The 16,241-nt window shown below is 41.4% G+C and overlaps 1 protein-coding gene across 1 annotated transcript in view; it reads right to left on the bottom strand.

Annotated features, from left to right (window-relative positions):
* LOC119494602 (diacylglycerol kinase theta) overlaps window positions 1–16,010 on the bottom strand; it is a 21,201-nt gene extending 5,191 nt beyond the window's left edge. The window contains exons 1-20 of the mRNA XM_037780608.1: window positions 15,754–16,010; window positions 11,396–11,475; window positions 9,146–9,245; window positions 8,849–8,934; window positions 8,394–8,519; window positions 7,910–8,063; window positions 6,926–6,997; window positions 5,565–5,665; window positions 4,747–4,961; window positions 4,560–4,644; window positions 4,227–4,281; window positions 3,863–3,924; window positions 3,606–3,756; window positions 3,473–3,511; window positions 2,453–2,568; window positions 2,221–2,372; window positions 1,761–1,909; window positions 1,489–1,667; window positions 932–1,032; window positions 708–854 (exon numbers count right to left, since the gene is read on the bottom strand). Coding sequence (XP_037636536.1) covers window positions 708–854; window positions 932–1,032; window positions 1,489–1,667; window positions 1,761–1,909; window positions 2,221–2,372; window positions 2,453–2,568; window positions 3,473–3,511; window positions 3,606–3,756; window positions 3,863–3,924; window positions 4,227–4,281; window positions 4,560–4,644; window positions 4,747–4,961; window positions 5,565–5,665; window positions 6,926–6,997; window positions 7,910–8,063; window positions 8,394–8,519; window positions 8,849–8,934; window positions 9,146–9,245; window positions 11,396–11,475; window positions 15,754–15,979 — 2,396 coding nt within the window. The 5' untranslated portion in view covers window positions 15,980–16,010. The remainder of the gene's footprint in view (window positions 1–707; window positions 855–931; window positions 1,033–1,488; window positions 1,668–1,760; window positions 1,910–2,220; window positions 2,373–2,452; window positions 2,569–3,472; window positions 3,512–3,605; window positions 3,757–3,862; window positions 3,925–4,226; window positions 4,282–4,559; window positions 4,645–4,746; window positions 4,962–5,564; window positions 5,666–6,925; window positions 6,998–7,909; window positions 8,064–8,393; window positions 8,520–8,848; window positions 8,935–9,145; window positions 9,246–11,395; window positions 11,476–15,753) is intronic.
* Between the last annotated feature and the right edge of the window lie 231 nt (window positions 16,011–16,241).

Here is a 16,241-nt window from a genome sequence, read left to right as displayed (position 1 = left end):
TATTATCTGGGTATATTGAGGAAGATGAGCCCCTCTATATTGGGGTATATTACCTGGGTATATTGAGGAAGATGAGCCCTCTATGTTGGGGTATTTTACCTGGGTATATTGAGGAAGATGAGGCCCTCTATGTTGGGGTATATTACCTGGGTATATTGAGGAAGATGAGCCCCTCTATATTGGGTATATTACCTGGGTATATTGAGGAAGATGAGCCCCTCTATGTTGGGTATATTACCTGGGTATATTGAGGAAGATGAGGCCCTCTATATTCGGTATATTACCTGGGTATATTGAGAAAGATGAGGCCCTCTATGTTGGGGTATATTACCTGGGTATATTGAGGAAGATGAGCCCCTCTATGTTGGGGTATATTACCTGGGTATATTGAGGAAGATGAGCCCCTCTATGTTGGGGTATATTATCTGGGTATATTGAGGAAGATGAGCCCCTCTATGTTGGGGTATATTATCTGGGTATATTGAGGAAGATGAGCCCCTCTATATTGGGGTATATTATCTGGGTATATTGAGGAAGATGAGCCCCTCTATGTTGGGGTATATTATCTGGGTATATTGAGGAAGATGAGCCCCTCTATGTTGGGGTATATTATCTGGGTATATTGAGGAAGATGAGCCCCTCTATATTGGGGTATATTATCTGGGTATATTGAGGAAGATGAGCCCCTCTATATTGGGGTATATTACCTGGGTATATTGAGGAAGATGAGCCCCTCTATGTTGGGTAACGGGACGTCCTGAGTGTCCACCTGAAGCTGCAGCTCTCTGAGGAGACTCCTGGTGGAGCTGATCTTCTGCAGGCCGACCTTCACGTACACTCCTTTGTTATGGAACCTGTAAATGAAGGTTTTATTAGCAGAAACACGTCTCAGCTCCGTCTGAACCACCTGAATATGAAGTTAAGTGTTTACCTGCTGGTGAATTTATCCGGTTCGTCCTCTCGGGCCTGGTGGAAGTCCAGGCTGCACTCTGCGTCGATGCCCAGACCAAAGTAGTTGTTCATCTGCACAATCTGAGACACAAAGACACATTTAAACCTGCTACAGTATAGTAGCCACGTTTACATCCAGATGTTTTGCAAAACTCTTTTTGCAAAAATTTCTAGAAAATCTGTAAAATAATTATATATTCAACATATTATATATATTATAATACAAGAGAGAATTATATATTATGACATATTTCAACTGTTAATGCATTCCTTTTTATATTCTTGTACCATATTCTTGAGTTATTTCTGAACATCTTTAACGGTTCTAATTACCGTTTATGCTGTTATTTCCTCCCATACTTAAGTTTTCTCCCATAATGCATTGTGCGTCAGGCAATCTAAGTCAGTCTTACATTAGTCACTCGTAGGGAAGCTTTATGCAACAGGTACATCTAAGTGTCTTTATCAAGTCTGACATTAAGTTATATTCAAGACAATGACTTTGTCTACGTTTGTGTAACTGGCAGCAGATCAGACCTTGGGCGGCTCCAGGAAGCCGTTGTCCCTGCCGTCTTCAGAGATGTCCTGAGCGTCTAGCAGGATGGTCCACCGGTCCATCAGAACCTCGTCTGCCTCGTCCACGGAGACCAGGATGTGGTGGGGGTCCTCGCTGCTGTAACCCGGTCCCCAACGCAGGACGCGAGCCAAGTCGTTACCTGGACGAGACGGGACAGACGTCAGTACCTCTAACCTCAGCAGAGTCCGTCAAACTAAGTGAAGACTTTAAACTGGAGCGGCGTTGGTCCGACCTGTTCCCAGCGGTACGATGCCGATGGGCGGCTCTCGACACACCAGTTTGTGCCGGACGGCCTCCAGTACTCCCAGCACCCAGCCCATCGTCCCATCACCCCCACAGACCAGCACCCGGAACCTGGGAACCCCTCGGAACGTGTGGAGGCTGCACCACAGGAGAAGAACAGGAACATCAGAAACATTTGATCTCGTATTATAGTCTATGGGACGTCTGTAATCACTGCAAATGATGACTACAACATGAAGGCAGCATTTGTTTCGTTGTTTGGTTGAATGTTGTGTTTCTTTATGTACAGTATGTGAAACAGTGTACTTCCTGGGACAATAGACAAAGTTCATACGATGATAAACTGAAATCAATCACCAATATGATCCCTTAAAAGTTCCAATCAATAAATAGAAACATCCTCCCTGATCTTCCTGTGAACATCCAGTGATCTACTGAGATATCCTCACCCAGCCAGCGGTCCTCCGTTGGAGATGTCAAAGACCTGATGAGGGTTCAGGAGCTTCCTGAAGCTGTAGAGGAGCTCTCTGCCCTTCAGACCGCCACTCTTTGGGTTGACGAACACCAGCAGAGGACAGACGTCGTCTCCCAGCTTATTGGTCTGACACACAACAGCTTCATTTAGTCACTGCTCTAGTATCAACCTGGTTAGTGTTTGTAGTTCTATTAAATGATTCTCACCACGATCTCTGGAATAACGAGCGCAGTGAGCGTCTTGTTGTTGACGGTGGTGTCTTTAGCCAACATGTAGATCCTCTCTGCTTCAGAGAAACACGAGATCTGCAGCTCCACCGCACCTGAACACACACACATATATATTCATCTACCTATTAATGTGTTAGTACATATTTTATTATAATAATATTATGCATTTCCTTTCTTTATGATCATCATTATTATTTTAATGAATTTCAGTTTATTTTCCATTCACTTATTTACTTCCCGTTATTATTATTATTATCATTATTATTTTGTCTGTTTGTTTGTCTGTTTCTCCTTGCTTTTATTTTATTATTATTATTATTATTATCATTATCATCATGTGGTTTGTTTTGGCTGTTTCTCCTTGCTTTTATTTTATTCAAATTAAATTTTTTACTTTTCCTTTCTTTTATTTAATCAGATTTATTTACTTTTTCTCCTCACATAAAAATATTGCTTTTGGATTTACATATGATGATTATGTTGCGGCGCGTTCTTTGCCTTATCATTGATATTTTTGCAATGCAATGATTTTGTAATGATTTATTTTCTTCTCATGCTACTTTCTACTTTTACTCCACTACATGTATCCGACAGCTTTAGTTACTTTACAAATGAAGATTTATATAAAGAGTTTATAAAATAAGATGTTTTGTTATAAATGAAACTACCAACAGTTCTAACTAACTAAAGGAAAACAGATTTCTGCTAGACTTTGCTGTAATCTTTTTTCTTGAGTATCACGAGATAATTTTAGGCGTTTCATGCTTTTTGCTAATTATTAAAACAAGGAACCAAAATCAATCTTTGTTTTAACTTGTTTTAATGAGTTACAAGCCAGCAAAGGTTGTTAAACACTGAGCTTGTAGGAGACATTTTCAGCTCCTCAGCAGCTTTTTAAGAGAAGTAAAGTCTCACTATTACACTGAAAAATGAAAATACTGTCTGAGTTGTAAGAGATAATACTGATCTCAGCTCTGCACATTAAATCCGTCTCACCTTGACTGGTGTAGACGTGGCCGATGGTGACCAGGTGACCTGCAGAGACAGAAGCACAGAGAGAAACAGGAAGTGACGTGTTGCGCTCAGGTTAAATGTGTCTCGGGTGACGTCATCGCCGGCTCTCACTCACTCTTGATGGTCAGGTGTTCCTGGATCAGCTGGACGTACTCGTCTTTAGTCAGCAGGGGGGTCAGTCCTCCGATCAGCAGGTTGACCTGCACCGCCCGCTTCCTGTTCTCCACCACGTAGAACCGAGTCTGGTTCATCTGACGCACAGACACCTGGGAGACAACAATGATCGCTTGCTTATTCTCTGAAACTGGGTAGAATCAAGAGGTCATGAGCATCATTATGTACGTTATAGAGTTACGTTAAATGTCCTCCTACCTTCCTGATCTCCTGCAGCTTGTCCTGAATCTTCTCCTGAGGAGTCAGCGTCTGTCTCTGGACTGGAGGACAGACGAAGAGACGTCACCACCTTCACTCATGAGTCATCATCACACACTGAACTGATGACTGAATTTAAGGTTTATTTTTAGGCAGAGGTGGTTTATGATTATAAGATGTTATGGGATGCTTCTCTAGTGATTGGATTTAGCACTTTTTTATCTTTTCAGCACAAATTCAGCTCCAGTTCTGCTTCATCATTTGCAGCTGCTGCAGGTTTGGTCACTTTGCAGAGACCTCAGAGGGTTTTAAAGGACCAGTCTGGTGTTTCTGTGAGTCTTTTATTCTTGAGGTTACCGCTCACCTTGTTTGCTGCTCATGTAAACCTCCATCAGGCTGAAACGGGACGCCTCTTCCTCCTGAAACAACACAGAGAACACACTGTATTCAGACAGGATGGTGCTGCTTAAACTGACCATGAAGAGACAATAAAAAGATAAATAAGTATTATTATTGACAACTTTCAGTAGAGTCACTTCAAACTGAAAGTAAAATCTTGAAGCTCTAAAAAACACCTGCAGTTTAAATAAAGCTTAAACTGTGATGTCCTTTTATGATGGGCAACTTTATTTTTTAAGCTAAAATATAAAAAGAATATGAATGAATAAATATGTATTTAATGTAGAGACTCAGTTACCGGTCTGTCCAGCTGACTGAGGACCTCGGTGAGGACTGAAGCTGCTGTGCTGCTCTTAGTGACGGAGACGGAAGCTGCACCCGATCTGAGACACACAGCCGTAGAGACCATTAACAAACTGTAAATAAACACCAGTATGTTAGACTGGTTTTATTTACTGGTTAAAAGGTGGTTCAGTTGGTCTCACCTGGGCCAGCCGGCGTACACCTTTATGACCTCGGCGTCTCTGGGTTTGGCCCTCAGCAGCCAGGCGTCACCTCCATCCTTCAGGGAGCTCCGGTTGTCGGTGCTGCCGTTACGGTTGAGGATGTCGTCGCTATGGAGACGCTTGCTCCCGCCAGCCTCCTGCAGATCGTAGTCCTGAGGGTCATCGGGGAGGTAGAAGGCCCTCAGCGCCGCTTCCTGCAGGACAACACGGGTACTGCAGCGTTAGACCAAGACTTTATTCATTTAATCATACAAATAAATAAATATTATTATATTAAATTGACCTCAAAATAATAACACTTTATAATCAAAATGATTAGGACTAAATTTCAGTATTTTTTATTTTATTATAATTTTATTTTATATTTTATTTCTCAGAAATCATCAGAAACACAGTCCTTTGCTGCCTTTACTTTGATAGATGTTCAATTTCAGCGTCTTTATTATTAGAATAATAACCTAATAATAACCTGTAAATCAGCAGTTAGCCCGCAGCCTGTTGTTTCCTGAGAGGCAGAAGACTGATGATGGATATTTAATTAATATCAGTTATTAGTCTGCGATTTAATCTCACTGCTACGACAGTTAAACGCTGCATTTTATTACTTAAAAACATATTTTACAGAAATATAATTACCTGCTTTTTGTTTGTAAAACAGATGCATACAGTATGTAGTAGAAGTGATAGTAGTACTAGTATTAGTAGTAGTAGTAGTGGCGATAGTAGTAGTACTGGTAGTAGTAATAGTAGTAGTAATGTAGTAATAGTGTGTGTGAAATGTTTTAGGGAACTCTCACCACCACATCCTCGTTTCTCGTAGCTCGATTGATAGAAACCGATCGGAAGCAGCCGCGCTTAACGGCATCATCACCGTCAAACACCTTCAGAAGCTGTTTACCTGCAGGTCACACACACACACACACACACACACACACACACACACACACACACACAACATTTTACAATCTGGATTTTTCACAAGAACTTCCTCTGAAATCTTCTGCATCGTTCCTTTGAATGGAAATATTCTTCTCTATCAAATTTCAAAATAAAGTTCTGTGAGTTTGGACACATGTTAAATCCAGCGTGGTAAACACTACACATCCAGTAAAGGATGGAAACACTTTGGGTTTCACACATTGACAGGAAGAGCAGAGCTACACAGAGCAGAGCTAAAGCTGCATGCTAACTTCTAAAAAATACCAAAATATGTCTGAAAATAAGTCAGGAAACAAAAATCTTGAAAAAATGGCTGATTTATGTCCGAAATATGGCCCCAAAAATGTTCCAAAAAAGGGCTAAAAAAGGCCGAAATACGTCCGAAAAAAGGTTATATGTCGATATATATCTGAATAAAAGTCTGAAAAATGTCTGCAAAATATCCGAAAAAAGTTATCAGGAAACGTTATGGTACGGCGGTAACGTTATGGTACGGCGGTAACGTTATGGTACGGCGGTAACGTTATGGTACGGCGGTAACGTTATGGTACGGCGGTAACGTTGCGGTGGAGCCGTCCACCGCTCTCGTCTCCGTGGTCAAATGGGCCGACGCTACGACTGTAGAGCACCCAGATACTGACATTTGTGTTCTCTGCATTGAAACGGCCCCGATGGAGCTGACCATGGATGGATAAAGAGAACGGAGCTGACGGGAGAGCTAGAGACCACCTTGGAGAAGTTAGAGGAAGTAGACACGTGGGACTACGTCAGCTTTTCAAAATAAGGTGTTAACAAAGAGAACTGTATTTACTAAATACATCTATGGAAATCAGATTGATGGATTATATTCACCAGAAGTATAAAACATTATAAATTAAAAAGAAATACACTAATCTGTGAGGGAAATGTCTTTATTCTTTGAGTTTTGGGTTGCTGGATAATAAATAATTCCTGACAATGATCCTGATATATTTGACTTCAGGACATCTCTGATTACATACATGCTGGAAATCAAACATTTATACTGGATTCATTTAGAGATTTTACAAAGTAAAAGTCCCTAGAAGTGGATGATTGTACTTGTTCCCTTCATGGTCTGGTGTTAAAAAAGTTAACAACAATCACAATAAATCTCAATACATATCGTATCGGCACCCAAATATCATGATAGTATCAACAGAGGTGAATCGTCCCAGGCCTATCTAACAGGTGGACTGACCTGACTCTGGAGCCGCCGGCTGACCGTCTTTGCAAGCAGCAGCAGCAGACGGATCAACATCATCCAGGTTATCTGATAGAAACATGGAGAGAACCAGTCAGTCGGAGAGATTACTGGAACAACAACTTGGCAACATGACGGTAAATCAATACACAGAAAATAAATACACTTCCTGTTCACCTCCAACACCTGGAGGACTGAAAGAATTCAAGTTAAGACAGTTTTCTGAGCCGGTTTATGATGTTTGTGTTGCATTTATTCTCTAATAACTGTTGCTATGTGTCCGTTTTGGCCTGTTTATTAAGCTCAGTCAGACTTTTATCTGGTAAATAAATACAGTGTACAAATAGGATTTTGATATTTACTACTTACAATGAGTAGCCAAAGTTCTGGCAAAACCTTTAAATAAATAGTTTTAATCTTTTAATTTTGGTATGTGTACAGTACATTTGGTTTTTGCACATTATCGATGATCTTTATTGTCTATATTTTGTTTTAATTGCTACTGCGACTGCTGCACATCAGTTCCCTCTGGATTAATAAAGTTGATCTTATCTTAACGTAGTTTAAACTAGCATATAGTTTTTATATTAGTTTTACTTGTTGCACTGTACTTTGTTGTATAACGGTAGTTTTCACTTCTTCACAAGATTTTTTCCAGTGATGACTTAAAGGATGAGTCCACCTGCTCCTTTTGTTTCATTAACTGAGTGAGTTTTCTGACGTCCTCCTTTAAATCTGGTGAAATGTGCATGGAGTCTGGTTGCAGCTCAGCGTTCAGACACTGAACATGTTTGTTTAAAAACATTCTCACAAACACAGTCTTCATTATTCACGTCAGGATTTGGTGAAAAAAACTAATTTCTAGTTTCACAGCTCAGATGAAGAAGCGAAGCTGTCAGGAAATGAGGCGAGTGTTTCTGCAGCATCACACAGGATGTGGTCAGGAGCTGTGTGTGTGTGTGTGTGTGTGTGTGTGTGTACCCAGGTCGTTGCTGCAGCTCTCCGTGATGCGGTAGCAGTGCATCTTGCTGAAGTTTCTGGAGTCGAGGCGGACGCAGGCCGGATGCAGCAGCATGCCGCCCAGACGTCCCAGAGTGCACTCTGGTGGCACGCTGAGGTAACACGCCGCGTGGCTCTGCAGAGACGACAGGACAGGACAGAGATACACGTTCTCATCCCAACTCATCACTTACCACAGCTTGATGTCACTTTATTTTCTGCATCAAAACCATTATAGTTAGGCTGGTTGGGCTTAAAACTACTACGTTTACTTTGTACAGTGAAAATGAAACTCAACGTTGCATAAACTTAGTTTAAGACTAGTCTTGGCCTCAGGCTGGTCTTAGATTGTCAGGTTAGACTGGTCTAATTAATAAGCCTGTCTGTTGCATAAATACTAACACTGACTTAATTTGAGGTCTGGAGGTCTGGAGGTCTGGTTTGATGTGGTTCAGCTGGTTCTTACCGTGATGCCGCACCACTCACACCTCATCCCCGCCATGACGTCAGACGAACCGCAGGAACGGCGACACACATCACACCTCGCCGCTGACGCCAGGTTCCCCTCCCTCCAGTGGTGGTGGAACGTATCCTGCAGGGGCAGAAAGTAGATCCTGGATGAGAGGAGCTCTACAGGAGCTTCATATTATTGACTTTAATCAGAGGGTGTGACCGATCAATCAGCTCAGATCAATCAGCTCAGATCAATCAGCTCAGATCGAACAGACAGCAGAGCTCTTCAGTGTCTCACTGGAAGTGTTTGATTAAAGAGTGTGTGACAGCAGCAGGTGTCAGGTGATCAATCAGACTAACACTCAATCCCATTAGTCATTAATCTGACACACACACACGACTCGGGTGTACTGTAGAAATGGATCGTCTTCCTTTAGAGAGTTTCCGGTGGTTGATCGTCTCACTCACCTGCTCCAGAGTCCTGTCCAGGTGAGGACTACGACAGTCTGCACAGCTGAAGACGGCACAGTCAGCGTGGACGTGCAGCTCACACACTGAAACACACACCTTTATTATTATAATTATCATATTATATTATTATATTAGTGACGCTCTAGCGCCTCATTACTGTGTTTGATCTCTTTGTTCCACACCGCACTGTAAACAGGTTTAATTAGTGTTTATTTATAGATAAAGTACTTGATAGATCAGATGCTGGTTAAACGGGTTTTAACTGGTTTTAACTGGTGATGAAACTGGTCTGACCTTCGCAGCGCAGCGCCGTGTTTCCCTCCGTCTGTTTCCTGCAGACACAACAGAAACGTTTCTTCTGACCAGCCGGGCCGAAGCAGTGAGCCACAGGGACCTGCAGGGGGCGACAGAGACACAGACGGTAACACATTAAACTCTACTGGAGCTAACGGGAACGAAAACGCGACACCGTGTTCATCCTGCTGCTGGAAATACTCACTGAGGGGCAGAATTAAAGTACGTTAACACGACCAAAGAAGCTAAAAAACTTTTAATTAATTTCTGAAAACACGGGGAAAAAGTTGTTTGTTGTTGTAATACTCATTTTGTCCACAAGAGGGGAAGTGCACCACTAGCTCATGTCATTAATAGACTAAAGCATTCATGTTTTCTACCAGGTGAGTTTTAATTTCTACATGCACTCCAAACATATAATAAATATATAACATATAAAGAGTGTTAGCAAGTTATGTAAATTAAAAGTAACTTAGAAAAAAAAAAATCAAAATTTTGCCCCTTACTGCTTCTGTACATATTAAAACCAAGATTGTTTAGTTTTTGTTCATATTTTGACTAAATAAACAACGTGCAAAAGGCCAATAAATACATGAAAATACTTCTGAGGATGGACGATGTTATGTCGTGCTGTGTTGCGTGTGTTTTGTGTTTTTGTGCCCTCTCCTGTGTCTCCTCAGGTGACGCCCTTTGGGGCCCCATAATTGGGGGCTCGTCCGGGATCTGAGAGCTGATTGGTTTACAGATTGCTGTGTATTTCTTGTGTGGAGATTGTCTCCAGTGTTAAAAAACAAAGTAATTAATAATAGAATATCTTCATCAGTCCCTCAGCATAAAATTAATCTAGTGGCTCCACAGAGGGATTAGGATTATCCACAGTATCAGCATCACTACAGCATCAACAGCATCACTAAAACAACATGACGTGTTATATAACAGCATCTAGCGCTGGGTGACGGGGGCCCAGGGGCCCCTGGACTCTGAGGGCTCTGGGACTCTGAGGGCCCCTGGACTCTTAGGACTCCGGGACTCTGAGGGCCCGTAGCTGGTTTCCAACAAAACATATGAGATCATAAAGGCAGCAGGAAGGAGTCAAATTCTCAATCAAATCAAAAGAAAACTGACCTGTTTAACTACTTAAACTTATATTTATATACACACAAGTTTCTTCTGTTATTATTCTATTTTTTGTGGGTATCGTCTTGTTTCCTGAATCTTTAATAAGTATAATTGTGATTTAAAACTATCTAACTAAGAAATTACAACCTACATTTCGTTGCAGCGTTTTCTGCAGCAGATTAAAGAGGAGGCGACCCGCCTCGCCTGCAATAAAGACTGCATGTGATGATCATAAAGTGAACATGTCTGTACTAAAACGTCACAACCTACTGATATAAACCTTTTTATCTGCAGGTCAAACTCAAAGTGAACTCACTTAAAAGGCCGTAATAATCCCTCATTATACAGGATATCTGTGAGTCAGTACAATGGGTCAAAGTGGAAGCACTGATGCATGTTTACAACGACAGTTTGGCTTTTAATCTGACTGTTTGACGTTTCTCGTCCTGATAAGTTATGTTCTTTATTTTTTTGTGAGTATCGTCTTGTTTCCTGATTCTTTAATAAGAATAATTGAGATTTAAAACTTATCTAATAACTTACAACCTACATTTAGTTGCAGCGTTTTCTGCAGCAGATTAAAGAGGAGGCGACCCGCCTCGCCTGCAATAAAAACTGCATGTGATTATCATAAAGTGGGCATGTCTGTAAAGGGGAGACTCATTGGTACCCATAGAACCCATTTACATTCACTGATCTGGAGGTCAGAGGTCAAGGGACCCCTTTGAAGATGGACATGACAGTTTTTCCTCGACAACATTTAGCTGCCAGATGAATGTAGTGGAGTAAAACGTACAATATCTACCTCTGAGATGTAGTGGAGTAGAATTATAAAGTAGCAGAACATGGAAACACTCAAATAAAGTACCTTGAACTAGTACTTAAATACAGCACTTGAGTAAATGTACTTAGTTACTTTCCACCTCCGTCTGTGAGTCACAAACAGGAATAAAACATCTTGTTAGTGTCTGTAGCTCTTAAATCTGATCTCCTGCTGATCAGGTGAGCAAACACCTGTCTGCTCATGTTGATCGTTAGTTTATTGATCGCTGCAGCAGTCAGTCGGCCTCAGTGATCGGCGCTCTGCTGCTGATCAATAAACATCATGTCGGGTCTGTTTGTTTTACTCACCCGGACCAACGACGGAGTCATGCAGGAACAAGCCGAACGCAGCGTCTTCAGGCATTTCTCGTGACACATGAAGTTACACACTGGAGGAGGAGACAGAGAGGAGAGTCAGAGGCTGCTGAGCAAGGCAGCGACACGTCAGGCTGTCGGTTTGATTCTACAGTAGATTCTTGAGTATCTACGATACTACAGACCTGAAGGTTCAGTCAGGTTAAAGACGTTTGGAAATAAAGAACAAACAGTTCTCATGTTTCATGTTCCCGTCATGAGGAATTGTTGCTTATCGGATGTCAACATTCACCTCTTTTTAACCCACAAGCCTTTGCAATCTGAGGTGGTTTGGATTACATCATCATCTTTACTGAAATCTACAACTCAGTCAGAGGAACTAAAACAGAAGAATTCAAACTGGATCAGCGGTTGATGAATAAAGTTATGAGGTTGTTTTAATTCAATTTTCACTCTGTGTTAAAACATAATTTTGTAATTTGTTGGAGAAATCTTTGACAAAAGAAGCGAATATTTGTCAATAAGTGCTCGGAAATTAAATATTAAGAAGTGGCAGCAAAACATGTGACTACAATGTCAAAATTAAATGTAAGTAACAAATGAAATAAGAGATTTGCTTTTATGAAAAAAGATGTTATGTTGTTTATTTTTCCTCTTTTTTATTTAACCAGGAAAAAGTCTCAATGAGATTAAAATCTATTTTTAAAGAGCGACTTGACTGAGAGCATAAAAACATTTATCAACAATAAATAATATAAAGACATGAACAGCTTCAGACAACTGGAGGGTGATATAATGGTATAAACCATGAGACAATAAACATTTTGTTATGCCATTGAAGATTTCTCATTTGTCACTGACAAAAACAGACATTTCCAATGTATTTAATCCATAACTGTTTATTAATTGATTAAATTAATCAAGATATGTCTTGATATTAGACCTGTCAAGTTAACGTGATAATAACGCGTTAACGCAAATTCGTATAGCGGGCTCACTTTTAAAGCTAGAGTGAAGATACTGGTATCATAGTAAACTATAAAACCTGATGAATCCATCGGTACCAACCATGTCATACTAGCTTGTCAGGAAGTAGGTTAAATAACGCTCCAAACTTACGCTAAATGTTGGCGAGGAAAAACTTTCATGTCCATTTTCAAAGGGGTCCCTTGACCTCTGACATCATTTTGTTTTATGCTAAATGCATACCTGTGAGGGTTTCTGGACAATATATGTCATTGTTTTGTGTTGTTAATTGAATATAGTAATAAATATATACATACATTTTTAAGCAGCATATTTGTCCACTCCCATAAGAGGATTAAATACTTGACAAATCATATTGAACAGATAAAAAATATGTGATTAATCGCAACTAAATCATTTAATCAATGACAGCCCTATCATTAATATTATTGAGAGCTGATGTGTCACTAAGTGATGTGCAGTTCAGACTCTCACAGTTTAATCATTAAAGAAGAGGAAACATGTTTTATCTTATTCTCATCCGGACAAAAGGAGGGAACTCTGCAGAGTTCAGGGTTCGTACTTCAACAATTTTCAATAAAAGCATAAATGTTCTATGATATCATGTATTAAAAATGCTTTTAAATGAAGCCACTAGAGGAGGTTTTGAGTTAAATAAGAGGAAGATGTGGTGGTGGTGTTGTTGTTGGTGTTTAGTGTCTTTTCTGTGGTTAAACCTCTGGACAGTTTCACACACTGAGACTCTTCATCAACAACACGTCTGTCTGGTTCATCTAAAGAACACATCAGCCACGTTCAGCTCCTCCAACACGCCGCTAACACGTCTTATACTGAATATGAATGTAATGTAAATCGCTCTTTATGATGGAAAATGTCAGTTCATTAGTGATAATAATAGAGTTAATATCTGAGATGTGTGAACACTAAAAAGACGTCTGATGGGTCAGAGAGACGAGCAGAGCTAAACCTGAGGGGTCACAAAATGATTGAAAGGACAGTAAAGACGTGTTTTCAGACTTTCCTCCAATCTTTTACTTCTATTTTTATTCCAGCAGGTATTATCATCACTAGTTTTATGTTTACAGTTTTTAATGAAACGAGGCTCATCTTTATACTTGCGTTCATTCATCATACTTTACTCTATTTAATACTAATTTACTGACTTGTTTACGTCTATACTTTTATTGTATTAATCCTTATTGTGTAAAGTGAAGGGACTATTTTGTTCCCCTGTATATAAGCTACTAAATATTGTACATGGAGAGAATTTCTTGTGTATTACTAGATTACCTCTTCATGCCTCTAAAATGATTCAAATGAAACAGAGAAACTCTGTTTAACTGGTCACAGACTGTGGGAGAAACATGTTTTAGTTATCTCAGCCAACAACGTCACAAACTACTGATATAAACCTTTTTATCTGCAGGTCAAACTCAAAGTGAACTCACCTAAAAGGCCGTAATAATCCCTCATTATACAGGAAACACTAAAGTCAGTACACTGGCTCAGAGTGGAAGCACTGATGCATGTTTACAACGACAGTTTGGGTTTTAATCTGACTGTCTGACGTTGTTTTCTCGTCCTGATAAGTTAGTCCAACATGGAGGTTTTGTTTGTTTACCTCTCTGACTTATTGTTAGTGATGTCACATGTTCACAGATCTCAAACAAACTTTATTATTACTGATGGAAACAAAGGACAAAACTACCAAAATAAGAGCCCGGCTGTGATAAACCAGAGTTATCCTTCAGTGAAATGTGACGCTGTGACGACAGGAAACATGAACGTTTTGATTATTTATAATATATATTAAATATTCACAGCCAGATGAAGCACTCTGATGACATCACCGGTTCGTTTTAATCCAAGTCGACGGCTTAAAGAAGGAAACGTTATGTAATCCAGCCGAGCAACAGCAGCAGCAGCAACAGCGTTGTTGTTGTTGTTGTTGTGTTGTGCTGCAGCTGTTAATGCTGCTGTTTGTGATGATGATGATGGTGATGGTGATGATGATGATGATGGTCATGTCTCCTGTTGCCATGCCAACCAGGAGGAAGTAAATCACGACTTGACTGCAGCTCTGATCGTGGACGACCAGTGTGTTACTGGGCAGAGTGGAGTGTGTGTGTGTGTGTGTGTGTGTGTGTTGGATCTGCTCTTCAGTTCGCCTGTTGAATACATGATTCAGTCGTGGCTTTGTGAGGAGGGAAACAAAAGAAAGGAAAAGAAAGATGGGAAAAGGACGGAAAGGAAAGGAAAGGAAAGATGGGGAAAGGAAGGACAGAGGAGGAAATGAAAGGAAAGGAAAGGAAAAGAAAGGAAAGGAAAGGAAATGAAAAAAAAGGAAAGACGGGGAAAGGAAAGGACAGTTAAAGGCAATGAAAAGGAAGGAAAGGAATGAAAGAGTAGGAAAGGAAAGGAAATGAAAGGAAAAGAAAAGAAAGACAAGGAAAGGAAAGGAAAAAGGGAGGATGGAAAGACTTGGAAAGGAAGGACAGAGGAGGAAAGGAAAGGAAATGGAAGATAAGGAAAGGAATAGAAAAGGAGAGGAAAGGAAAGGAAAGGAAAGGAAATGGTAAAGGGAGGATGGAAAGACGGGGAAAGGAAGGACAGAGGAGAAAAGGAAAGGAAATGGAAAATAAGGAAAGGAATAGAAAAAAGCAAAGGGGGTGGACAGAAAGACGGGACATGAAAGGAAGGAAATGAAGGAAAGGAAGGAAGGAAGAGGAATGAATGAAGGATCCTTCCTGGTTTCACATGTTCTCCAGCTGCAGATGATGATGATGATGATGATGATGATGATGATGATGATGATGATGATGATTCTTCTTCCAGTGAATCCAGATTACACAAGATTTAAACTACTACTGAGCCTGATCCAGTCTGGGACCTGGTCTGTGATCCAGTCTGGGACCTGGTCTGTGATCCAGTCTGGGACCTGGTCTGTGATCCAGTCTGGAACCTGGTCAGTGATCCGTCTGTGATCTGGTCTGTGATCCAGTCTGGGACCTGGTCTGTGATCCAGTCTGGAACCTGGTCTGGGATCCAGTCTCGGACTTGGTCTGTGATCCAGTCTGGGACCTGGTCTGTGATCCGGTCTGGGATCCAGTCTCACACCCCATGGTCCAGCTCCAGGTCAAAGGTCATATAATAGTGTGTTTTCTTTATGTTAAACCTGAACAGAACCACCCTGATGTCTGATAGAACCACCTGACTGAAACACACCTTGTTCAGGGTCACCTGCAGCTGCACCAGTCAGGGCTGGTGGTTCAGGTCTCACTGGGACCCCTCCAGTATGTACACTAATGTGGGGTTTAGTATTTACTATAAATAATGAATGATATAATAATAATATGTGTTCTTACCTTCACACAGGAAGCCGATGAGGCCCCAGATGAAGTCGCTGCAGCTGTGGCAGAAGGTGGGCTTGGTGAGGGTGACCCTCCGGAGGCAGTGGCCCGGTGCGGAGCTCCGGTACCTGGGCCGGAGACCGGGGGACTGCTGAGACCTCTTCTTCCCGCTCAGAGGGCTCGATGTCCGGCTGTCCGCGGAGTCAAGCACCGCTGGTCTGGCCCGGCCGCAGTCCGCCATGTCTTCCTCCTCCAGCACACACACACACCGAGAGCAGCGGGAGAACACGGGGTGTGACCGGGTTCACTGGTGCAGAACAGCTCAGGAGCTCTCTAGAAGATGATCCAGCCCCAGCGGAGAGACATGCCAGCGCTGCCCGGCCACAGAGCGCCCTGCTCGGCCTGAGTCCTGCAGCTTCACCCGGCGCTTCTGGAGAGAATTATATCCAGGTCCAGAAATACAGAGCAGACAACCAGGTCACGACTTTGTGAAGCAAACGAGA

This window comes from Sebastes umbrosus, chromosome 9 (assembly GCF_015220745.1).
Source record: "Sebastes umbrosus isolate fSebUmb1 chromosome 9, fSebUmb1.pri, whole genome shotgun sequence".
Lineage (NCBI taxonomy): Eukaryota > Metazoa > Chordata > Actinopteri > Perciformes > Sebastidae > Sebastes > Sebastes umbrosus.
This window is presented reverse-complemented; position numbering and strand designations above follow the sequence as displayed.